Source organism: Pogoniulus pusillus, chromosome Z (genome assembly GCF_015220805.1).
Source record: "Pogoniulus pusillus isolate bPogPus1 chromosome Z, bPogPus1.pri, whole genome shotgun sequence".
NCBI classification, from domain to species: Eukaryota; Metazoa; Chordata; class Aves; order Piciformes; family Lybiidae; genus Pogoniulus; species Pogoniulus pusillus.
The window spans coordinates 78,455,564-78,482,803 of record NC_087309.1 but is presented as its reverse complement, the minus strand read 5'-3'; the positions used below and the strand labels follow the sequence as shown (position 1 = coordinate 78,482,803).

At 38.4% G+C, this 27,240-nt stretch overlaps 1 protein-coding gene across 1 annotated transcript in view; it reads right to left on the bottom strand.

Moving 5' to 3' along the window:
- Positions 1–22,730, bottom strand: part of LRRC2 (leucine rich repeat containing 2) — an 82,496-nt gene extending 59,766 nt beyond the window's left edge. Inside the window, exons 1-3 of the mRNA XM_064140385.1 lie at positions 22,606–22,730; positions 10,638–10,848; positions 3,235–3,391 (exon numbers count right to left, since the gene is read on the bottom strand). Of these exons, the coding sequence (XP_063996455.1) occupies positions 3,235–3,391; positions 10,638–10,848; positions 22,606–22,730 (493 nt within the window). The remainder of the gene's footprint in view (positions 1–3,234; positions 3,392–10,637; positions 10,849–22,605) is intronic.
- Between the last annotated feature and the right edge of the window lie 4,510 nt (positions 22,731–27,240).

The window sequence follows — 27,240 nt, the reverse complement described above, 5'->3', positions numbered from 1 at the left end:
TGTCTGTAGTTGTTGATAATTTGATATTTCCATTTAATAATCAAATCCCTGTAAATATATCCCACCTGTTTTCATAAACTTGCACAAAAGAACTTGATTTCATGGTGGTTGGGGGTGGTACAAATTTGTAAATATTAATTTTAATAAATAATTTTATAAATAATTAATACATCCTCAAATTAATTTCTCTCCTCCCCCTAACAGAGGAGGAATAGAGAAATCCCCACCATGACACTCGGCCTCTCACAGGGCTTTTGTTCCAGGCCTCCTATCAGCTTCATCCTCCTTCTCTAGACACTTTGCAGTATCTCAACAAGATGTCTCAATATTGCCAGCCTTTATTCTTGTAGGTGACTTCAACCTGCCAGATATCTGATGGGAACTTAACACAGCAGAGAGAGGGCAGTCTAGAAGGTTTTTAGAGAGGATAACTTCTTGACACATCTAGTGTGTCAGCCTCCAAGGTGTGAGGCTGTGTTTGACCTACTGTTTATGAATAGAGAAGGGCTGGTGGGAGATGTGGTGGTTGGAAGCTGTCTGGGCTGCAGTGCCCACAAAATAATAAAGTTTTCAATGTTCAGTGAAGCTAGAAGGGGCATCAACAAAACAGCCACACTGGACTTCCAGAGGGCAGACTTTGGCTTATTCAAAGAACTAACTCAAAGGGTACCTTAGGGAAAAAAAGCCTTAAAAGCAAAAGGAAGGTTGGACCTATTTCAAGAAAGAAATCTTGAAGGCACAGGTACGGCTGTCCTGGTGTGCCAACAGCAGAGCCGGAAGGAAAGGCAACCAGCCTGGATGGGCATGGGACTTGTGAAGGAATTAAGGGAAAAAAGAGGGTGTATCACCTTTGGAAAGAGAAGAAGGTAACTCAAGAGAGGGACCTGGGGGCTCTGGTTGACACATGACTAAACATGAGCCAGCAGTGTGCCCAGGTAGCCAAGAAGGCCAATGGCATCCTGGCCTGTATGAGGAATAGTGTGGCCAGCAGGACCAGGGAAGTCATTCTGCCCCTGTACACAGAACTGGTTAGTCCTCACCTTGAGTACTGTGTCCAGTTCTGAGCTCCGCAATGTGGGAAAGATGTTGAGGTGCTTGAATGTGTCCAGAGAAGAGTAACAAGGCTGGTGAGGGAGCTGGAGCATAGCCCTGTCAGGAGCAGCTGAGGGAGCTGGGGTTGTTCAGCCTAGAGAAGAGGAAGCTCAGGGGCGACCTTATTGCTCTCTACAACTACCTGAAAGGAGATTGTATCCAGGTGGGGGTTGGTCTCTTCTCCCAGGCACCCAGTGACAGAACAAGAAGACACAGTCTCCAACTGTGCCTGGACAGGTTTAGGCTGGACATTAGGAAGAAGTTCTTCATGGATAGAGTGACTGCCCATTGGAATGGGCGGCCTGGGGAAGTGGTGGAGTCACCATCCCTAGAGGAGTTTAAGAGGAGGCTGGGTGAAGCACTTAGTGCCATGCTTTAGTTAATTAGAAGGGTTAGGTGATAGGTTGGACTCAAGGATCTTAGAGGTCTTTTCCACCCTGGTTAATTCTGTGATTCTGTGATGCTGTAATGTATTTTAAAAGAAAGGCTGAGAAGTGAATGGGTGCCATCCAGAGGGACTTTGACAGGCTGGAGAGGGGAGCCCAAGACATGCTCACAAGGTTCAACTAGACCAAGTGCAAAGTCCTGCATCTGGGTTGAGGCAATCCCAAGAATCAATATAGGTTGGGCCATGGCTGGCTTGAGAGTAGCTTTGAAGAAAAGGACCTGGGAGGACTGGCAGATGACAATGGCTACTTGAGCCACCAGTATGTACTTGCAACCCAGAAAACCGATCATATCCTGGGCTGCATCAAGAGAAGTGTGGCCAGCAGGTTGAGGGAGGTGATTCTCCCCCTGTACTCCACTCTGGCGAGACTCCCACCTTGAGTACTATGTCCAGTTCTGGAGCTTCTATTACAGGAGAGACATGGATATGCTGAATGTGTCCAGAGAAGGGCCACAAGGATCAGAGAACTGGAGCTCCTCTCCAATGGAGACAGACTGAGAGAGATGGGTGTTTTTCAGTTTGGAGAAGAGAAGGCTCTGAGGAGACCATATTGTGGCTTTCTAGTATCTGAAGGCAACCTACAGGAAAGCTGGTGAGGGACTTTTCAGGTTGTCAGATAGTGACAGGAATAGGGGGAATGGAGAAAACCTTGAAGCCAGTAGATTCAGTATCACAGTATCATCAGGGTTGGAAGAGACCTCACAGATCATCAAGTCCAACCCTTTACCACAGAGCTCAAGGCTAGACCATGGCATCAAGTGCCACATCCAATCAGATTGGATGTTAGGAAGTTCTTCACCATGAAGGTGGTGAGACACTGAAACAGGTTGCCAAGAGAGGTGGTGGAAGCCCCATCCTTGGAATTTTTTAAGGCCAGGCTGGATGTGGTTCTCGGTAATCTGATCCAGCAGAAAATGTCCCTGCCTATGGCAGGGAGATTAGAACTAGACAATCTTTGAGGTCTCTTCTAACCCAAACAACTCTGATTCTGTATTATCTGTATACCTGGATACATGGACTAAAACGTATGTGTCTTGTAGTGGTCCCAGATTCTTCAGCTCTCACAGATAAAATATAACACCAGTTACAGCAACACCCTGCCTTGTAAGAGCAGTAAATCCCTCTCAAACCATTGCAATCTTTCAGACCAGGTTTATTCAGAGCATGATCAAAAAATGCTGAACTGCACACTGACATTCTTGTTATTACATAGTTCAAAGTAGTAAATGCCAAAATATAGAAGAATTAAGAATTTGCCTCTCTGAAGAACCTGACATCATGTTGGATATACCCACTTTTCTAAAAATTTCTGAACTCATTTCTATTTTTCTGCCATTCTCTTATATTTTAATTCGCCTTGTGTGAGGTTTACAATTCTGTAATACTTATATTTTTCTTAAGCTGTAAGGAACACAAACCACTGCCTGTTCCCAGAAATAACTCTACGATAATACATATTTAGCCAGCCAGATAACAAAAATGTGTCCATTTTCACCTCTGGTTTGAGCTATACTGCATAATTGATACTGCATACAATTCAGCAAGTGTAATTACAGGAAGAGAGCCATAAAATTTTAGAGGGGATTGTTCACTGGAAACAAGCAAGAAGACGATTATCAGTAAATTAATAATATTCTCATTTCTGTGCAACACAATTAAATGGCATAATTAGCTAAGTATCTTTACCAACTTACCAATTTCCACTGGGAGATGGTTGATTTGATTTTTTGACAACTCTAGTACTCTCAGATCTTGAAATAATGCAATGTAGGTTGGAATGGTTTGTATCAATGTATTGTTCACATGCCATTCTTTTAGATAGATTTGTTCTTTCAGAGAATCTGGGAATTCCTGTAAATTAAATAAGAACAAGTAAATAGAAATCACTGAATTCATATTTAATTCTACAATGTTTCTAAATACAGGGGAGAAAAAAATCACAGCCCAACCTCAACACTTTAATTATTTTTATGTAGAACAGCAATTTGCCAAACCCTCATAGGAGCTGTTTAATTTTGAAGAGCATTGCAGCTATCTGTCACCATATATTCATTTTTAACTGCTAATGCAATCATTTAATCATTTTGTTCTAAATCTGAAACCTATCTGAGGCATTCAGTCTACTTGATGTCTCCTATATTATTTCTTTTTCCCAGTTGGAGGATTTAAAAGAAAATATTCAGTGCATTATGCACACACCAATAAACAACACAGTCCATCACAAGGAACAGAAACATTTAAAGTAGGATACACACAAATCATTGTTCGGGTGCCTTTTTTAATTTATTCATTTCAAGTGACTTAACTTCATAAGTTACCGCATTACTCTTTGAAAATTTGTACTGAATTTCACTAGGAAGACAAAAAATACTCAAATTATAAATTAGTACACAACCACAATTAATTCTTCCTTTAGTCATGCAGAATCCTTTTCTGTAAGAATCCTGGTGTTGTTACAAATATACTGCAAATAAATTTACTTGAAAGTAATTTTCTGACTATTCTATTCATCAAAAATCTCCAATATATACATAACAGTAACTGAAACTACAGTTTCTAAGGCCTTTCTTATCAAATTGTTTTAGTCAATTGGTATTCCATTTGGATGTGCACGTCTTTGTTTAAATTATGTCATCAAATTCCTTGAACTTGAAAGAGGCAAAAATCAGCTCATAGATTCAGATAATTTAAGCTCCAATTTCTAATGCAGCACTTAACACACCAGTCATTCTGTTATGTGTTTTATATCACTGTGCCTTGGTAATGTTTGGACTGAATAATTTGGATGAGGTGCTATCCCGAACTTTGCTCAATAAAACCAGATGTAAAATTTTCAGATTTTAATTACTTTATAACTTCCAAATTCGCTTCCTATGCATGAAGAATACAACACAATAGGAATAACTTTTTTTATGTACAGAAGACATTGTCCACTTTTTTTCTTCCACATTTCATTTAAAAGAGGGATGCATTTCAATTGTTTTCTATTAATTCTGAACTAAACTAGAAGTAGTGCTACTTAACTCTTAGCTACCTGAAAACATCTAATTCTATTTAGAAGATATGCTGGACCATAGCTGTTCTTTCTTTGATGCTTCTGTCTCAAATTTCAGCTGTTCTCAAATTTACACATGCAGAAGCTTAGCTACCTGCTAAGCTACCTGCTTTGCTACCTGCCCTTCGATATTTGAAAAGGATCATTTCATGTCTTGTTTTGTTTTCCCACTAGGTGTACACTGCATTGTGATCCATCTTCTGTATTTGTCAATTTATGGCAGTTAAAAAACAAAATGTCTGAAATGCCTCAAGGCTGGTAATGGGATAACTGTCTAACTGTTTGGAGTGGTCTTTCACTCCTCCGGCTTCAGCATTGTACATTTTTTGCAGCAAAATAAAAGAACAAATACCAACTGCAAATTTTATTAGTATTGTGTTTCCCACCTGCACAGAATTGAAAATTATATGCATAGGGGATATAGTTTAGCTGAAATGTCATAGATGTCATTGTATGGGAGAACCCTGAATTCATAGCGAAAATAGACACAGAGTCTTATTGGAGGGAAAAAGATGTCTAGGTTAACAGATACAACTTGCTACTCTCTTACTCCGCAGTCTAGATCTGTCTTTGTCTTTGTACTAATGTATGAGTACTTTGTACCTTGTCACAACTGACCAGTTCCAGCTTCACAGATACAGCAGAAACCAAGGGAAACACTTGCCCCTGTGAAGCAAAAGTCCTTGATGTTTTTCCCAGGCTGAAGGAAGTGTCCTGCAAACTTCTCCATGATAGGTTGAAAGCAGTGCAATACATAAGGCACTGTTTCAGATTATGATCCATTTCCTTCATAACTTTTAGAAATTTTGAGGTTAAATGTTTGCTATTATTATATAAATACATAAATAAACCTTTCCTTCCTATTAATGGCAGTTTAAAACATCAGGATATTCTTCTTCAGGAACTGAAATAAATTCAGACATGACTTCAAAAGAGTGGGAGAAGGTTCCATTCTTCTATCAGTTTTTCTGACTCGTTTTTCTTTGTTGAGATTGTTTCTTTGTATCTTATAATCATATTTACAATTTGTAAATGTAGGCTCACTTTGCTATAATGTGTTGTTTTAGAATTCTCTATTGTACAATACATTTTATTTGTGTAACTAAAAAAAATTAATTGGTGTGATAGTTTACTTCATTTACAAATTAGATAGGGTTGGAAAGTGAAATTTGCACAAGCTTTACATTTGCATTATTCCCTCATTCCCTTGTGTACTTTTGTAATCTTCTGCTGCCACACAAAAGCTGGCAGCCTGCTGATAAATTGCTCAATGAAGACTGACATTTGGAGTATATCCAGTCTTTTGCCTTTTGCAGCACAACAATGCTTCAAACTTCATTGATTTTTGGGAGAGGAAGAAAAAGAAGTGTTTGAAGGAAATAAATAGCAAACTTACAACCATTGCTCATTATACTATTTCTAATTAGGAATTTACATGCTAGACATCAGCCAGAACTAAAAGTAGTCAAAGCTCTGAGAAGTTTCAATTCTGATTCTTTTCCAGCTTTGTAGTTCCATCTGTCATGAGCCAACCCAAAATCTTGGATCCAAATCTCGTCCATCTTTGAGAAAGTTTGTACCTAATTCCAAAACCAGTGTATCTTAGGACCACCTGCATTATCTGACTGGACATAGAATTCACAATTTTTCTAGGAAAAAAAAATCTCTTGAATTTCAATAAGCAGTGGTCCATTCAATGCAACAATTCTACTTGACCCCTTGGAGCAAATAAATACCTCACTGTCACTAGTACTTGGAAATAACAAATGGAAGTTTGCTTCCTGTGAAAATACAAGGCGTGTTGGATGATAAAACTGGAAGAATGCATATAAATACAGTAATTAATTTACTTCTTTCCCTGGGGAAAAAACACACACACACACACACACACACACACACACATATATATATATATATCTGCAAGAAGGTCATGATTTTCAAGTAAAGAATTTTACCACCACTCATTTATTTAGTTGTTGTGTCCATATGGCTTTAAAGTTGTTTGTAATAAGTATGCATCCAAATCCTCTGCTTGGGTGAAGCAGCACTGACAAGCACAGTCCTGCCCTATATTGAAGTGAACATCACCACCTTTCCTTTGCCAATGATGGTATCGCCAACTCAAAAATTTAATTTTCCTGAACATTTTCTGAAAATCATCTTATAATCACTGATTCACTGGAGAATAAACATTCATTAGTTAGGAGCTGAAAGTAAACACTAAGAGGAGAAAAACAGAGTTAAAGTGAATTAATTGAAAAGTTCCTATGAATATTCATGGCATTATTCTGCCACAGTTTTGACTCTGCTGTAATAGCAGTGCTATTTCTCTGAAGAACTAATTTAGTTTAGAAGACACATGTTTGGATGTACAAAGGATCTCAATTAAGTTTTTCATCAACTCTACATCATTTTCTCCTAGGCAACTGATTCAAACACTCTATTCAAGAATCTGAAGTCCCCCTTTTGGTGGGTTTGCTTGCAAAACTGTCAAACAGTTCCAAAAACTCAGGAAGCTCAATTACTTGTGGCACAGTATGCCATTCTTGTCCTGTGGAGTCCCAAGAGTTTTGCAAATGCAGGAGGGTTCAGGAGACCTCACTGCTGTGGCAACCTAACTGGGTTCTGCATACTTTTTATAAAGAGAAAAGAAAAGCCTGTCTGATTCCATTCATAATATCAGATTATGAAACTAGCCTCTCATTAGACCTTTTCTTTGCTAAATGCAAATACTACTTCATTACTATTCCCAGCTGGCAGACATGCACCACACAAGGAAGTAAACACTTGAGTCACAAATATTTGGTTGGTATGCAAAAGAGAATGCAAGAACCACTGAACCTCAAGGATATTGTCACATAGGTGGAGCTCATTGCAGTTGCCAACCTTTGTCCACAACCAGAAGATAACCACCATGGAAAGGCATGGCTAGACCAGTATTCAAGTTACCAAGAGAACATGTAGATTCAGAAAGACAGTCTGAGTATGTATTCTTCTAGCATAAAGGCTTGATACTAATCCTACTTGCAATGTGGTAAATCAGATTTCCATTAAGTTACTGATACGATATTGTTAGAAAACTGTAAGTGGAAAATAACTAGTAAGAATTGATGATCCACAAACAATTATGGATCTGCATAAACAAAATACATTTCCTCAGAATTCACTGTGAATTCACTTTAAAATAAATCTCTGCTCTAGCTAATACTCTATGTCTAGAGCTAATTTTTGTTCTATGAGTTTAACTTTCCTCAAGTACAGACAAATAATTACTTTACTAGTATAAGGAACAGTGAGTCTCACTTAATGAAAATATATTAGCATTTCAACTACATTTGAGAGATGGGGGGAAAGTGATACAGAGGTCCTAAAGAAGGAACTTCGTATTAGGAAATTAAAAATGGGTGATCTGCTCTGATTTTCTCTAGTACAAAGATTCTTAGAAGCAGATCCAAGATTACTTTTGAAAGAGCACTATCCAGGTGATTTTCAAAATATTTGTCCAAGCTATCTTAGTACGTGATGGAGCATTTTATAATACCCATTTTCAACCTTATACTCAACAATGCAGAATCAGTGGGATACATTAATTGCTAAACTGGTTATGGAACATAAGATAAGTAGCATGCTTGTAACATGTCTACATTTTCAGCATACAGACAGCCTGGGCACTGAATAATGCTGATGTAAGCTACCATTCTAATTGATTGCAATATTACAAATAACACCATTAGTTGATTTGTGGACTTAGCTCATCTGCTGCTTACATTTTTGCTAAGAGCATTTACATTGAGACCTATGAGAAGGATGTACTAATGCCACTTGCTTTGATCTTGAAAAATCTCGATACTGGGGATTACTCCTCTACGAGAATTAACTTTATAGCATGCAGAAAGAGAAACTAGTACATCCCAAAAGCAAGTCTCATTCTCAGAACTAAATCTGTAAGTCATACCTGCAGCATACTCAGATTTTGTTATCAACTGTCTGGAGGATATATTATACCTGCGCTGATGAGGGCAAAAGGGAACCATAATAGAAATATTTATCAGCTAAAAGCAAGTGAGTCAGAGGATTCAGCATCTGTTTCCCAAATGGACACTTCACAGGACTGTGTTATTATCTGCTGCCAACTGTAAGTGGCCAGCCAACAACAGACAGCTGGTTATGTGTCTATAAAACTACACAGGCAATGTCAATTCTGACTTCTCCTAATGTCTGAGTGCTTAACCATCCAAACTTTTAGCTCAAAGATGAGTTGGTGTGCAAAGCATACCACCAAAACAAACAAACAAAAAAAAAAAAAAGAAAAACCCACACCTACAGGTGATGCCACAACTCCCATTTGAGAAAACTGTCACATACCCATATACGTGAATTTTTTGCATGTAAACTGCCAGCTTTGCTTGTACAGTCTACAAATTCATTTTATTGAAGCGCACTGGTTATCCAAATACTAGTGGAAAAGAGCGTCTGGTTTAGAAGCAGCAGTAGAGATGAAAAAGAATAACATAAGGGATGTGACTTGAACAACTGATGTAAAGCAAAACTTTTGCAATGAGGAGAAATTCACTTCTTTTAGAACTTGGTCAAGCTGGTTTTCTTTTTTTTTTTTAATTGTTTTCAACTGTTAGAGGCTGGTAATGATCTTTGCTTCTAGAGAAGCATTTGCTTTATTGTCGTTTGCAAACACTGAAACTATGTCAACAGGATCCTGTTGAAAGAGGAAGCCCACTTTAGTCAGGCTAGAGCTCAAGAACAAAACACAGTAGTTGCGTGATACAGCCACAGTGACACATGATCTGAAGACAGGACCAAAGTGTACGGTAGCTAAGAGCATAATGTGCAAGGCAGCAAAATGTGCCTAACAGTACACCTTTATCTCTTAAATGTGATCATCCACATTTGAAAGGAATGCTCTAGAAAACAGAGCAAACTATGTATGCTTGATTTTATTTGCCGATGTAAAGCCTTTATGGTGACAAAGCAAAATGTTAACAGTTTGGCAAATGAGAATAAGAACAGAAAAGTTTAGTTATGCAGATTTCTTCTCCCTGAAGATATTTGCAGTTGCTATTAAGGAGCTATATTATCTCTTGTTTTTCTCCTAACATACCAACAAAGTTTATAGAGTAGGATAACATGCAGTATAAGGTTACAAAGTTTTAACATCGTTTTCAATATGCAAGGTTCTCGAAAGATCAAACATAATAGCTCTCCAGAAACCAGTCCATTTACATGAAGGTGCAATAGGCATCAGCTGAAGAATTAGTCTCCTTACCTACATTCTCCATTGACGTGTCAACTTGTTTGTTTGGAGGGGAGGCAATTGTTCGGGAGGAGGGTGTTTTGTTTTGGGTTTGTTTGTTGGTTTGTTTGTTTTTCCTGTATTGGAGACCTCAAAAATATATTTCACAAAAGTAAAATATCTGATTTCATCTTCCTGTCAATAGTGTATACTGGAAATGTATTTCAGTAAAAATATTTACAACTCAAGAAAACCTCAGACAAACTCTAATCTACTTTTTGCTGATTTTCAAAACAGCTTACTTCCAAACTGCTATTTCACATCAAAAACAAATGCAAGTAATATGTGGCTTTTTTCATCAAGACCACTGTGGATTGATGCTAATATTAATTTTGATTTGAACAGAGCTTGAGAAAAATGTTGACACACCATTAAAGCAAGAAGACAGATTTCTGAACAGTGAAAGACATCAACAAGCCAACAATGCTGAACATTATTTTCATTTCTTTCCAGTCACCTAGGAATTTCAGACAGAGATACCTTGTTGCAATATGATTGCTTATACCTTTTTGAAAGGACTAAATTACATCTATCAGCAGAGATTTTAAAATAAGCATATGTGAAAACTAAACCACTAGTTCAGAATAAGATAGGGAATGCTTTCTTTCACTCCTAACATTGTGAAAAATCACCAATTTCATATACATTGGGGGGTGGGGGTGGAAATGTTTTCAGAATTAACAGTTACACTGCTATGGTACCCAAACTGTTAATGATAGAAACATTATGTTTACCGTCCACTGCTCTCCAGAAAGATGAAAGATAAACTTATTTCTTTCCTTATTTGCTTCATCTGACACATCACGCCTCCTCTGCAGCTGAGGAGTCTTTTCATGATTTTCCCAAATCTTCTCATCAGTGTCCACAAAGCCATTTTTAAGGTATTTTGATTGAGGAATGCCTTTCTTCCGGCACTCTAGTATGAAATTCCATTCCTGCTTTATCCTGAAATGGTGGCAAAGAGGTTTTACAGGAGTCAGTTGAAACAACATCACAAAAGAAGATCTTTGCACAAGTAATTAAAATGTAATTATGCACCTAATGTATTGACCATTTATATATAAAAAATATATTTTAAAAACTATATTTATATATATAAATATTAAATATATTGAAAGAGAAAGAAATAATAGCATTCCTAGAGTTATGATTAGATTTTCCAGACTTAAATACAGATTTCAGAGGAAAAAAAAAAAAAATCATTTACTCACTCCAAAACAGTGACATCAAGGGAATAACAGAGAAGTAGAGACTTAGAACACTGTCACAAAACCCAGCATGAATAATGTCCCTTTTTTTTTTTCTTGATAGAGAAGGAAATACATTCTCAGTGAATAAGTTATATGTCTAATTAAGAATTAGGACCTGTGCATACATGCATCTTTTTTCAGCTGGAATTCTTTTTCATCTTGTTTGTTCTTGTTGAAAAATAATTATCTACTTTCATTTTCATTTTTTTGCACATTATCTTACAATATCATCTTATAAAGTGGAGGTAAAGATTAAAGTTATTGCACGACAACTAATTTTACTTTGAGTTTCAGTGCAAATTTGGGTTTACCTTCTGAGGAAATTATACTTCAGGTGCAGATTCAATTTGATATAATTAAACATTGCCAAAACACATGCTTTAATTTCAGAGAGATTTATTTCAGCTTAGTCAGTTGTGGAATAGGTTGATTAACTGAAATAATCCTCCTCTACACTAAAATAAGACTCTGCAGAGACTCTTGCATCAGAAGTCTGATATCACTCTGAATGCAAGATTTTTGTGGTACATTTATGTGATCTCTACCCTTTGGCAGAAATTTTAAGCTGTAGACTTGAAGAAAACTGACAGGTGAAGAAGCGCAGATGGTTCAGGGTAATGTGCCCCCTGGAGAAAGTTAAAAATGGTATGTTCTAGAAAAAGATTCATGTGCAGGTTTCTAAAGTTCAAGTAGGAAATACACATATTCCCAGCTAAGCACAGGATTTTGTCTAAAATGCCCTAGCATGTTAAAAAGTGGCAAATGAAACATTTTAACACTCATAGAAAAACATCAGTTACAAATTTAGATACCAGAAGCATCCTGACAAAAATAAGTAATTTTTTGACACTTATAGCAAGGTATGAGATAGAAATCACAGGGCAGAGTAGATTTGTGGGATTATCATAGCATATATTAAATACTATGTTTGACTCAATGCTATCAAAACTTTAGGGATCAAAACTCCGTACCTAAGCAGGAAAAGTACTAGTGAGACAGCTATAAACTGCTCAGAACAGTAGCACTTACTGAAACCTTAGGGGATCTTAGAGACACTTGGAAGCAGAGAGCACAGCAACAGCAGGAGACTTCAGCTATTGGGCATATACGGAACATTGACACACTGCAGACAAAACACACTTCTGGAAGCTACAGCTGACTGTTCATCAGAGCAGCTGGCCCAAGAGACTGCAAGAGGACCTAATTTAGTTTTGCAGAGCTACAGAAAGCCCCATCTGTAATACTGACTGCAGCACATTGCCATGCAGCATCTTAATAAAAATAAAATAAGAGGGAAGCATCTACAGATATTTCAGAAGATAAGCTACTTTTACTAGTGAAACTGGTTAAAAGTGCAGTTTACTGGGTAAAGTGCTGGCACACAGTATGAAGGCAGCACAATTTCAGAGTATGTTCTAACAAAGCCACTCTAGAGACCTCTTTCTCCCCTCATTTTTGGAAGGTAAACTCAAGAAAAGTTAGATGATTGGACTGTGAGGTGGATTGGTTACTGGCTCAACACCACAGTTCAGAGAGTAGTGATCAGCAGATCAGATCCCAGATGGAGGCCTGTGGCCAATTGTGTTCCAGAGGGATCAGTAATTGGTCCAGTTTCATCCAATATCTTCATCAGTGACCTGAATTATGGGATTGAGTGTACCTTCATCAAATTTGCAGATGATATGAAACTGGGAGGGGTGGCTGACACCTTATAAGACTGTGTTGCCATCTAGTGCGATCTGGACAGGCTGGAGAGATGGGTAAAGATGAACCTCGTGAAGTTCAATAAGGACAAGTGCAGAGTCTTGCATCTGTGAAGGAATAACACCAGGCACCAGTACAGACTAAGGGTTGTCCTGCTGGAATGCAGCCCCATGGAGAAAGACCTTCAATTCCTAGTGGGTGTGAAGTTAACCATGAGACCATAATGTGCCCTTGTGGTCAAGAGGGCCAATGGCATCCTGAGGCGCATAGAGAAGTGTCTTCAGCAGGCCCAGGAAGGTTGTCCACCTCCTCTACTTAGTCCTAGTGAGACCACACCAGGAATACTGTATCTTTTGGACTCCCCAATTCAAGAGAGACAGAGACCTGCTGGAAAGAGTTCAATGGAGACTTACCAGGATGATTAGGAGACTTGAACGTCTCTCCTATGAAGGGAGACCTTTGAAGCAAGATTTGGGAGTGTTTAGTCTTGAGAAGGCTGAGAGGCGATCTTATCAATGTCTATATCTGAGGGGTGGGTGCCAAGATGAAGGTGCCAGCCTATTTTTGGTTGTACTCAGTGATAGGACATGGAACAATGGGTACAAACTGGAACACAGGAGGTTCTACCTCAACATGAGGAGACATTTCTTTATGGAGGGAGTGCTGGAGCACGTGGAAGAGGCTACCCAGAATGGTAATTGAGTCTCCTTCTCTGGAGTCTGAAAACCTACCGAGTTGTTTTCAAATGCAGCCTGCCCTAGATTGTCCTGCTTTGGCACTAGAGTTGGACTAGATGATCTCTAAAGGTCCCTTCCAATCCCTAACACTTTGTGATTCTGTGAAGATACAATGATATTTGTGTTCAAATGAAGAAATGAGAATGCAGTATAAGCTCTGATAAATTAAATGCATAAACAACCCAAAAAAAAGAAAAAATTAAGTCATCGCAGGTATACAAATGAATAGAAAAAGGATTTGTAGCACAGTAGATGCAGGAAGTCTTAGAGAGACAGTGGAAATAATAACTTATCAAGGTATGAAAGGAACAATGAAGGAATAGTGAAAGAAGTTACTGAGAGCTTCAGCAAACTTAGTCATCTCTGGCTTCATTTTTTATTAGAGAGATCAGCATGTTCTTCACAAGTAGGCATCTGAAATAACTTCTTACACTTAAAGCATCAATAGAGAAGGCTTGAGAAGAAGGCAACATATATTTTAAGTACATCTCCCAGTTTCAGTGTCTAACTGTGAACTGCTTTATGCCACGGAAGGAGGTGATGTGTAGAATTAGGAAGAAAAAGACTGGTCAGATAGAAAACATGTCCAGCAATACATTTAACTCAGGGAGTGCCTATAGGGATACTGAAGATGTTAGTACACTTACAGAAGAGACTACCATCAACACATAAAACCCCAACCACTTTTCTCAAATAAATAACAAAGAGAAGCACATAGGTTACATCAGACACAGCTTCTTAGCCCATTTTGTGATCCCTCAATATGGTTCATCTGCCTGCTTGTGAATGGCCTTCCTCAAGGCTCAGATCTGGGCCAGTTCTGTTTAGTGTCTTTATTAACAATCTGGACAAGGGGATTGATTGCACTCTCAGTAAGTTTGCAGATGAAACCGAGCTGAGTGGCAGTGTTGATCCACTCAAGGGTAGGAAGGGTCTACAGAGGGATCTGGACAGAACAGATCAATGGGTAGAGGCCAGTTGTATAATATTCAATAAGGCCAAGTGCCAGGCCCTGCACTTGGATCACAGCAAGCCCATGCAATGTTATGAGCTTAGGGAAGAGTGGCTGGAAAGCTGCCAAGTGGAGAAAAACCTTGGGGTTTTGATCAACAGCCAGCTGAATGTGAGTCAGTCAACTGAATGTATCCAAGATGGCTAACAGTCTCCTGGACTGATCAGGAATAGTGTGGCCAGTAGGAGTAGGGAAGTGATTGCGCCTGTGTACTCAGTGCTGATGATACTGCATCTTGAATACTATGTTCATCTTTGAGCCAGTTGCTGCAAGAAGGCTATTTAGGTGCTCGAGCACTTGCAAGGAAGGGCACCAAAGCTGGTGAAGATTTAATGCAAAAATGTTATAAGGAATGGTTTAGGGAACTGGCATCCTTTTGTCTGGAAAAAAAGGAGGCTTTTTTTACAACTGAAAGGCAGTTGTAGTGAGGTGGGAGCTCACCTGTTCTCCCAAGTAATAAGCAACAGGATGAGAGGAAATGGCCTCAATTGCACCAGGGCAAGTTTAGATCAGATATTTAAATAAAATATTTTCACTGAAAGAGTGATTAAGCACTGGACAGGATGCCCAGTGAAGAAATGAAATTGCCATCCCAGGAAGTGTTAACAAAACCTGTGGTGAGGTGCTTAGAGGCATGGTTTAGTGGTGGATTTCACTGTTTAAGCTAACAATTAGACCAAATAATCTTGAAGGCCTTTTCCAGTGTTGTTGCAATGATTCTATTTGATACTTCTGATTACAGAGGGAGAGACACCAAAGTACCTGATTGCACTAGGCAGCCCTAGCAAATGGTATCCCCATAAGTGGAATTTGGAAGTGCTCCAGTGATGGAGTTTTCCATGCCAGTGGACATGAAATAAAAGATTGAAGCTCTTCTTTCAGATGCTTTGACACATAAGCCAAGCTTTTTATTCTAAAATTTTATAAATAATCCTTGCTTTACTTACCACTGCCATAATGCTGTTTCTCACATCCTCCTTTAGTTCTTCACATACAGCTTTTCTGCTTCTCTGTGAAGCTTAACTTTGTATTATTGCCCTCTCACTTCCTGGAATTCCTTCATTTTCTACCAAAGCAATAAATAGTTGGCCTTGGTGCATAAATCAATGCATGGAAAGAATTTGGCCCAAGGTGATTTTTGTGTATTCCTTGCTTTTATGCACAAAAAGTGTCTGATTCACTCATAAGAGTGTAAATTCCAAGAATATTAGAAACTTAACAAACAGATGGAAGAGGTCAAAAAAGTCTAGCTCAATAAAATGGAAGGCACTGAGCTTCTCTACCACCTTTCAGTGCCAGATCTGTCTGGTAGACCCCAGAAACACAAGAGCAGAAGGTTCAGATCTAAAATTTTACTCTCTCACAACAAGGAGCTGAGAAAATTACAATCTACACTAAAGGTGAAAGAATAAACAGCCTTCTGCCACTTTGTTGATAGTGGTACAAAACACAAGTCTCAGGAGGTCATGACACATTGTTAGGCAAATAAAACACACAAACCAAAACAATCCATTAACCAAATCAGTCAGTGAAGTGTTGACCTCAGAGGGCAAAAAAATAAAAAGACAAGCATTAATAATTAAATATTATTAATTTAGGAATTCAACACAGATAACCATTCACTGATGTGGAAACTGTGCCCTTTTTTTTTCAACCCATACATTAAATTATGGCAACACCCTCCTAAAGAATGCTTGCTTGCAGTCATCAGGCTAAGTACTGCGTATACAAATATTTTGAACAAAGTGACTAATGATGAAGGAACAAACATGTAATTTTGTATCATAAATCTCAGAATGTAAAAAGACCCAAGGGCAGAGGGTCTAACAATTTACAACCATCGCTTGTACCCTTGTGATGCACACTAATTAAATAGATCCACAGGATCCCTTCTGGCCTGGAGGTGTGATGCACATCAAGTTCACATGTGTCACTAAACAAATATTAGAAAGCTGTAATTTGCGGCTCACAGTTGAGATGAAATCAAAGGGATCTGTGCAACTACAATGCTCCCTTTCATCCCTGTCATTGTCAAAAATTAAAATGATGGTACTTCTTTAAGGATCTTTATAAAAACAAAGACCATTCTAAGTCTTCCTTCTATGAAAATCCTCACACAAAACAGAATTCCCACCATGTTTGTCATATGTGAAAGTTAATTTGTGAATCTTGAGGAAAGACAGAAAAACAGGCAAATAGATTGCAGTGGCCACACCTCAATTATTGTGTTCAATTCTGGGTTCCCCATGACATAATGGACTTTGAGGTGCTGAAGCATGTCTGGAGAAGGCCAACGAGGCTTGTGAAGGGCCTGGAGCACATGTCCTGTGAAGTGCCTCTGAGGGAGCTGAGGTTGTCCAGTCCAGAGAAGACGAGGCTGAGGGCAAACCTCATCAGTCTCTACAACTACATGAAGGGAGGCTAAAGTGCAGACAAGGCCAACCTCTTCTCTTTGGTGCCAAGCGACTGGACTAGAGGAAACAGTTTCAAGCTGTTCCAGAGGAGGTTCAGGCTGGGTGTTAGGATATATTTCCCATGGAGAGGGTTATCAAGCACATTGTGCTAGTTTGAAGCAAGCTGGAATGTTTTGGTAACAGAACTAGATAACGGGCAGTGGAATGAAAACAATTGATGTCAACTTCTCTCACAGTCTCGCTGAGAACTCTGGGAAGAAGAAAGACTTTTTCTCCATTTTTGTTTTTCTCTCTTGCCTTTGCCTTAGACCTGGTCACATCTCATTAACCCTGCTCCTACTAACCTTGCTCCCTAACCTCTTGGCTGCACCTCTTTTCTTCCTGAGAACTGGGGTAAGGTTGAGAGGGGCCGGGGGGAGGTGTTGGGGTGGTTTGAGAGCCCCTCCTGGGGACTCAGGTTTCTGGGAGGGGAGTTGTGCTTTTATATTGTTTATCCTTTGTATATTTCTGTATATAATTGTATATAACTGTATATATTGTAAATAGCTGCTTGTAAATTCTGCTAGCTGTAAATAAATTGCTTCATCTATATTCCCAGGGTCCGTCTGAGTTAGCTGGGGCAAATACAAAGTGTGGAGGGGCGGGGTAACCCCCAAACCATCACACACTGGAATTGTTTGCTTAGGGCAGTGATGGAGTCACTGTCCCTGGAAACATTTAAGCAGCATGTGGACCTCATACATCTTTGAGATCTCTTACAAGACAAAAAAAAAAAAAAATCAGCATTTAAATACACTAACATACATTTAGGGAAATTAAATTTCCATTCTTGGCACTTTAAGGGCTCCTGATATTCCAGGAACACATTGTCACACATGACAAATAAATAAACTGGTTACAGAATCACAGCCTTTTTAATCTATTTTCTAATGCTATCCAAAAAATAAAATTTTTTATCTACTAGAGTGTGGCAAAACAGTTGCTGTCAGATTACAGAAAAAACTAAACATTAGCGTTAGCTAAGCCAAGCCTAATGTAAGTAAGAACACAAGCACAGATCAAGTATTCTTTCTGGACATTGGACCCAGATAAGATTTAAGATTCCAAATCAGCAAAAGCATGCCTGTTGTTAAAGCATACTGTAAATGGTATAGAGGAAATGTTAACTCTGGCAAGCTGTTTCCCAATACTTCATTGGTTTTACGAAAACTTTCAAGGTGATGCACTGAAAAACTACAGGTATGAAATGGGATCAACAGGGAAATGGAGTACTCGAATAGTTCCATTTCAGTTAGTGCTGAACTTGCCTTAGATCATTGTTCCCCAAACACTACTTCACTGTTGGAGTATTTCTGCAGAAAAGAGATGTATTAGCATCGGGTTTTTTTTTTTTTCCTTTATTATAAGCGTTTCCCTTCAAGAGTACAGGAGTTCTTTACTTGTCATTTTAGGTTATCCAACAATATCAAGAAGCTAATCAACTTAATTAAAAAAAAAAAAAAAAAGTTGTAGAATAAATTCTAGACCCTTCAGAAGAGTATTCATTTTGGAAAAACAGGTTTGCATGAGCAAGGACTTCAGCGCCATGCCAGCTGGACTTGATTGAATGATTCTTCCTTCTGCAGCTACCCACTTCTCAATGTCTGACTAGGAAGTCTTGAGACAAAGCTGCTGTTCTTAGGTAGAAAATGAAGTTTCATTAGATGGCACTGTTTCCTTTAAATCAGGAGCTTAAGAAATACACAGGAGGCTACATGGTGACACCAGTTTAGCACTCCTGGGTAGTGTTTAAATCAAAATCACTAGCCACATAGGATCATTAAATAATCCTAAAGAGCTTTCACGGGAGTGGTACAGTTAAACTAGAGCTCAGCCCAGACTCATATTCCTGATGGACAAGTAACACTTCATTCAAATTCAAATGGTCTGATTTATTTTCAGTCCCTCTGCCAGACTCTTCCATTGTTGTGAAGGATTATGGCTGAGCAATAGCTTTTATCTTTCAACACACTTGCATGCACTGTATGAAATGTAAGATTCGTATGCACAAGTGCCTAAGAAGAAAGGAAAACAATGAGTGGATACAAATGCTGCAGATCTACTCCCAACTTGTTGCCTACAATTTGTGTTTGGAGCTAAAGGCAATGAGCTTAAGGTTAGTCTTGCTTAGAAAAATTTTGCATTTGGGCATTGAGTGAGAGAATAAATATAAATATAAATATAACAAATGAAACCATAAATGAGGTACAAATAGAATTATAATGTTGAAGTTTGGCAGAGAGATAGAAATAAATGTTTTATTAAACAAACGTACAACCTCTTGGGGGAAAAAATGAAGTTGTTTGACTTTCACTATTCAGAAAGTGCATACCTCACATTTATCTAGCCAGACCTTGAGAGGAAATTTGTGGAGTGACACACTGGAAGAGGTGGCAGAACAAACTGTTATCTTTGCTGCATGTTTGATTGGTGGACAGGGGAGGTTGTGCCATTCCACAGCAAAGATTTAGATAGCTAATCTGGGCAAACAGCTCTGACATTTCCTCACTTGAATGCTTAATTTTTCAGCCTTCAACTGTTACCTTACCTGCTTTTCACAGAGAACACAAACATGTTGCAATCCTTTAAAAAATAAAAGAATTGACATTAAATGAAATTAAATTACTTCTGCACAACACTGTACTGTTTCTTTCTTTTGTACTCTGTCCCTCAGAAGAAGGAGTTCCATAAACTGCCACACTTCCATGGTTTCACAAAACCAAAGGGGAAGCAGAGTACTTCATTAACTCCATTCAAAGTGATCCGACACCACTATTTCAGAAAGCTAGATATGAATTTGTCACAATATTCTCAGTAGAATATTCTCCAGAATCAGCCTTCACTGGCCATCTGCTTAAACATATGTTCTAGACCTGTAAGTTCTCAATATATCATCATTAATAAAAACACAGTTCAAGCTTTGCTTTTGTTGTAAGGTTTTCTAAGAGGGAATAAAGAGAAGTATCTTACATGTATCTGGCAAAAGTAGGTATCTACAAACTAGAATGCAGTTCTCAGTTCTGGAAAGTAACCTGCTTTGAACAGGTATTTAGACTTAACCACGCTGAGTTACAATTTTTTCCAAAATACTTTTTTACTGTCATTTAATCATAAGTATTAGCATTGATTCTGTTAGACCTATTTTGACAGGAGTAAAATATTAATCTGAACAGAATATCAAAATTTGGTCAAAGACACAACTCCCTGAAATGGTAATATTTATTTCTACATGGAAATATTATTTATATTAAGCATTTAATTATAATTACAATTTTATCTACATTTTTCAGCTAATAGCAAGAAAAATCTTGTCCTATTTTTGGCCTAATCTTTGGAAACACTGAAAAGCATCTAAGAAATAACTCATATGGGTTTTATGACCTAAAGGACAGTGGTTACTATACTTCTCATAAAACAAAGATATTGGGGAATTTTATGGAATCTGGCATTTTAATACCAATATTTTTATTACTTTGATCATTATTCTACCAGCTTTATGCATTCTATGAGTCCTGAATCATAAGAATGAACATGAACTTTGCTGTTCACTTCAACAGGTGAATCCTGAGCACTTGTGTTCCAGAAGCAATGCCTGATGTGTTTCCTTCTATTTCCAGGAGTTCCAAAAGGAGTAGGACCAACTGAAAAGCAATCTGACTGCATAAAGATATGCAACATGACAAAGTACCATATACAAATTGCCAGCTCAAGGAGGAAAACAAAAATCCCTTCTAAATTCTGAAAGTACATTTGGAACATTTTACTTCTCTGCATCATATTCAAATTCCCCATCTCCATTTGGTGCAGGAAAACAAAACGACTTTGGACCTCGTTAGTGGAAAAGAGCAGAACAGGTGGTCAAGCTCCACTCTTTCAGCTGGAGAGGTGACTACAGACAAATAACCATAGACAGAAACAGCAGGGAGAACCATATTCTGGAAATATTTTTCTGGAAAACACAAGTCACAGTAAAAAAATAAGCTTATGAGTCAGTGTGCTACCGACAAAAAACATGGGAGCAGAAATCAGCTCCATAGAGAACATGTTTACCCTCTTTCTTCTATCCATACAAAAGTTCACTGTGTTTGGTGCTCCTGGTTTGCTTTTGTACTTATGAATTCAGAAATTAGCACCTGTGCCACAGAAAACCAAAAACCAAACAAAACCTGGCAAAAGAATGTTGACATTTAGATCCACACTGGAACTGAACTTTCAAAAATTATGAAGTTGAGTCCATGCATCATTAAAATATATTTGTGTGAATTCCTAGGCTTAACATTTCATTAAAGAAGAGATCTGCAGTGGCGCCCAAAGAGCCACTAGCAGACATAGAAAACATTGGAATGTCATCTGCTATTTGTATAAGAACTGCACAAACACGTTTCTTAATGTAAGGTTTGGTCAAGTTACATTTCAAATCCTTTAACCTCTCTTTTACACTATAAGGGTAACTCTCACAGCAGCAAAGGTTTTCTTATTGGTTAGCCCATACCAAAAACAAAAGCTACCCTAGCCACAGAATTAGTCTGAAGTACAAACCTTTTTTTTTCCCCCTAGGATTATGGATTTTAAAGCAGGGTTTGGGTAAAGACAGGAGAACCAAGACTGCAAATATGGATATTTTGAGGAGAAAGTTCTTGCAGAAAGGGAAGTCAGACTTCATATTGCCCTGATCTCCTCTTAGCCCAGCTGTTCCCTTGATTGTATAGCTGCAGGAGTAGCAAGAATCTGTGAGCAGGTGTCTCGTGAGACATCTAAAACACCACATGAAGCTGCAATGCAATGGTACTCTTAAAAAAGAGCACTGCTTAACTCCTTGCATTTTATTTTTTAAAGAAGAAAATTATTTTTATTGTCTTGTCCTCTTCTCAGTGGGGGAAAATGGTTAAGTCCTGTGTTTTCAGCATTGCCAGTACAGTATAATATTTCACGGTTTCTAATGGGAATGGAAAAAGAAATCAAAATGTTGCTTAAGGAAACAAAAAAATTAAGTATAATAAAAACAGTAACTTGATTAATAGATGGAAGGATAATAATAAATGCTCTCTTTAATACTTGAACAAGAAAATAATTCTGATAATTCTTTGATTCTATCCTCTCTGTCCTATACAGAAAAAATAATGTGTCCATTTATTTAAATCCTTTTGTTTCTCCTGTCAGCTCAAAAAGATCGAAACTAATTTTTTATTGAATTTTTGAGCATGTTTTCATGAATCTATAATAAAAGGCCATAGTTTTATACAGCATATAAACAACAGAATGGCACAAAATGTATTATTTTCCCCTTCAAATTAAATCTACACGGTAGATAATTACACATATTATTAGTAAATCACAATCTATGTAAGTAAGAACAGGAAATAGTGAAATACAAGCACAGTCTGTGCTGCATTTATTTTACAATCATCTGAGGAAAGAAGGCAAGAAATAAAATTAAAATTGACAAATTTTTTCTTTTAAAAAGTTGAATATACTTAGTATAGGGCAATGTTAGTAGATAATAATGATGAGTTCAGTTAAAATTAACATCAGTAAAGATGGCTTACTTCTCCAATGAGCTTTTTTCTAATCTTTCTTTCTCTTTCCTCTGACGTTCTTTGCTTTCCTTAACTCGAGTTTCCCACAGTCCTCTTATGACAGAAAAGTCAAATATTATCACCTGATGCCCCATAGTGTCGACATCAATCTTTTCCTGCAAGAAGAAACCATCACAAATACTTCAGAAAAGAAACAATGAGTAAAAATAAGGAACTAAATGATCATGTTTTATTAAAATTATGTGGGGGAAAATGCTGAAGTTAATAATAATTATAGATAGATAGATAGATAGATAGATAGATAGATAGATAGATAGATAGATAGATAGATAGATATACAGATAAACATAACACGCTTTCTATCTTACCTACTTTGCCTAGGGTTTTATGCTAGCAGTAATCAGCGTAGCTTACAGTTGACTTCTATGGCAACAGATAAATGTTGAGTTTTTTGTATTACTTTGTATCCGCTCTTCCAAAATAAAGACAGAGTTGCAAACATGTGGTCACTTCATTAAGTAACACTGAGAGAATATATAATAGGATCAACCAGGTTGGAAGAGACCTCCAAGATCACCCAGGCCAACCTATCACCCAGCCCTATCCAAGTCCCTCTTCAGATCAAAAATTCTCTCCATGGGGATGCAAAGATCAACAATGTAGCTCTGCCCTGTGAAGGAATCCAAACACCTTATCCAAATAGCTAATGCACTTTCAACTACTGCACCAGGATGCACTGGTGATGCTGAAGATGAGACAGAAGCAGGCTCCAGACATCCTGCGGTGCCTGTGTGTCCCAAGCTCATTTTCAAGTCTTCTGCCACCACCTTAGGCAGAGATTTTTTTCAGCACAAGACATTAGAGAAACCTATCCCTAGATGCTGGAGCACCTCTTTTATGGGGACAGTTGGGAGAGTTGCAAGACTTTGGTCTGTTCAGCCTGTAGAAGACTCCAAAGATACCTTAGATGTTAGGAAGAAGTTCTTCACAGAAAGATGGGATGCTTGGAGAGGTGGTGAAGTCACCATCCCTGGAGGTGTTTAAAAGGAGGCTGAATGAGGCATTTAGTGCCATGGGTTAGTTAATTAGAAGGGTTAGGTGATAGGTTGGACTGGATGGTCCTAGAGGTCTTTTCCAACCTCAGTTCTGTGGTTCTGTGACAGCATGTAGCTTGACTCATAGACTCATCATTTCATAGTTTGGGCTGGAAGGCACCTTGAGGATCATCCAGTTCCAATCCCCTGGCATCAGCAAGGACACATTTCACTAAACCAGGTTGTTCAAGGCCTCATCCAACCTGGCCTTGAATACCTTCAGGGAGGGAGCAACCATGACCTCCCTGGGCAACACATTTTGGTGTCTCCCCATCTGCTCCGTAAAATATTTCTTCTTAATATCCAATCTAAATCTCCTGTCCTCGAGCTTTAATACATTTCCCCTCATCCTATCATTCCAAGCCCTTCTACAAAGCTCCTTCCTAGCATTCTTGCAGTCCCCTTCAGGTACTAAAAGGCTGCTTTAAAGATCATCCAGTCCAACCTATAGCAATTTACAAAACTAATATTAGAACAAGAGCTTTTATTGCTTTTAGATCATGCAAACATGCTTCACCTCAGATTCTTATGTATATTGATCTTTAGGTACCCTTCAGTACCCTATTCCAGTGGAATTTGCAAATTTCCAATGTTTATGTAAAGTAGGTTCTTATCTGTGAAGGACATTGAAACACCAGCCTTTGATACTGAGCAAAACAACTTCATTAAGACAGAGATAAGGCAATTTGTTAGCACATACTACCTATTTGTAGAATTACGTGTATGTGGTGGAGGGCCCATAGGCCCAAATAGGCTTCTTCATGCCTTGCCGTGCCTGGACATGTTTTTCTGCCCAAACCAGAGGTAAGCACATAACAAGCTCAAAGGGGCACAATAGGCCTGGTGCCATAAAGTCAGGCCTATCCAGAACCCTCTGATTGTGTAATGTGTTTGTGTAAGCCCCCACACACCCAGCGCATGCCTGCCTAGTGTAAGGCTCATGTGATTCTCATATTTGGAAGGTCCAGGCCTATGGCTTTTGCCTATTATGGTAAGGTTGGCTAACTGCCAAGCTGATTGGTCATTTTGGTAGCAAATAGGCCATTAATCTCAGCCCACATTTGATAAATAGAGATACACAGGCTCCCCCGCTCACTCACTCACTCACTCACTCACTCTCAATATTATGCTTAAACCTGTCTGTATCTACAGAGCTCAGTCTCCCATGCAGCCATGCATCCTATTGCACACCTGCTGCCTTATCATTGCCTGGTAAACTCTACTGTCGTCAAGTTACCAGGAAGCAGACCCTGGATTGTCTGCATGCGATCGTCCTGCATGGCCAGCGTTACATCGTACTCCTTCTGCACCTGAAGTCCTGCCTAAGAATCCCTGGACAGAGAATCCAGAAGAAGCCAGGAGACAAGGACAGAGATTGCATCCTTCACCAGGAGAACAGGGTCAGAGACTGTCCCTTCCCTGGAAGCTGGGAGGATTCCAGCCTCAAAGTCCACAGGCAAGGAGTCCCCTGAAGATTGCACACTTGTATAGGCTGTGACGTAGCAGTGAAGGGTGATTGATAATTAATAAGAGTTTGTGAGTAAATGCTTTAATGCCTCTGTAATTTCTGTTGCCTCCTGCCATTGCAGAAAGAGCTTCAGCCCACGTTACTGGGCAAGCAGCATATTGACCTCAAGTGTCATTAAGCCATGGGGAAAGTCCTCTCTCTGTTTATAGTTTGAATTGTTTGCTAGTTATAAATAAGTTATGGTCTTATATAAATCCTAGAATGTCTTTCATAACCATGTAGATCCTTTTAATATTAAAATTCAGTGGTTGGGGGTGGTGAGAGTTCAGAATATTGAAGTTAATACATATATATTTTTATAGAATATTACCTCACACCAATTAATTTCTTCCCTCCGCCACAATCGATGTAGGCGGCAGAATACTCCTCCATGTATGTGTACAATTACCTTTCATCAATCAAAGGCTTGGCATCAATGTGCTAGGTCCTATGTAAGTGAGAACTGCTGAAGTGCATCTTAACACAAGCTTTCCATACTCAGTTAAAGCCAAAGAAGCTTCTCACAGAACCCATGTCACTGCTGAAATCCATAACAAATCTATTATTCCCATTAACAAGTATGGTGCTAAAGGTATGTATGACCCTGTGTGAACACTCAACCTTTTACTGGAGGAATAAACCAGGCTGAAGGATCTTTCACAACTACAAGAGGTGAAGACCTCCGATCTACATCTTGTGAAACACAGTGTGACTGGCAACGCAGTACCTCACTAAACTTGAACAATGGCTCAATACCAACTAAAGAAACAAATCACTCTCTAAATTGATAATGCAAGATTCAGTTCTTGATGAAACAGGCAAAAAAGCACTCTTGTTCAGAGCCACTCATGAAGGTATGATCACCATAATACACCAATTTTCAGAAAAGGCATCTAGACTGTCTGCAGAAGAATTCTGTCATGCTTACTTCTTCATAAAATGATTTGTGAACCACTGCAAGCAAGTCTATGAAACAGAGGTTTGAAGGGTTTTTAAAATAGTTTCTTCTACCAAGAGAAGAAGAGAAAAAGAAAGTTATTTAAACTTCACTTGATATTGCATTAGATATCATATTTAGTATACTATTCATAAGATTTAAAAAAAAAAAAAACACTGGACCACCTACAGATCACTTTAAAACCAGTCCGCTTCTCCACCTCTTGCATTAATGGATGTTTTCAAGCTTGTATCACTCCTTCTTCATACCTTACTGTAATCATTTCTCCTGAGCCCTATAACTTTTATCTGGACCTGCTCATTATCTATCTTCCTGTTCTCATACTGAGGATGAAGGAGAAATTATCTCCCCTCTGCATTTTTCCTCTTGTAACTTTTTAACTGTCACTTTTCTCTTTCTTCCCTTTCACCTATACATCTCATATAAAGGAGTAATTTTTTTCTGAGACAGAAAAAAACCCTCATGTCCTCCAGAAAATGCACAGCATGGACTATGAAGCATTAGGTGCATAGGTACATCAAAAGGTACCTCTTCACCTTATTTGTCATCTCAGTAAGACATATTCTCAGAAATGCCTCCAAGTACCAGCACACAATCTGATAAGAGAACAGTATTTTTCTATGACACTTGTCTTCTGTGTCTTAGGATATCCACACAAACTGCCATTTTCACTTTTCATAAAGCTGCTCCCGTTGCTTAGTTATTTGTGCACTAACAATGTGCCAAAAATAGTTCCCAACCTATCTGGAACCAACTGCTGACATCAGCAAAGTCAAAACCTCATTAATAGCAATGTAATGAGTATGGTGACCTTACTTTCAGTGGAGAGACTTCTCTACAATCAGCTGCACCCTTCTAAAACATATTTACTAATAATTTACAGGAAACTGTTTACCATATAAAATAAAACATTCTATTCTGCTGCCTCTGCTAGTTTGAACCTAGCTGGGATGTTTCAGTGAGAGGAATTAGAGGAATAGAAAAGGAAACAATGGTAATGTCTACTTCACTAATAGGCTTGCTGAGATGTATAAAAACAAGAACACAAATATAGATAACTCAGTTGTTCTGTGGCCCTGACTGCC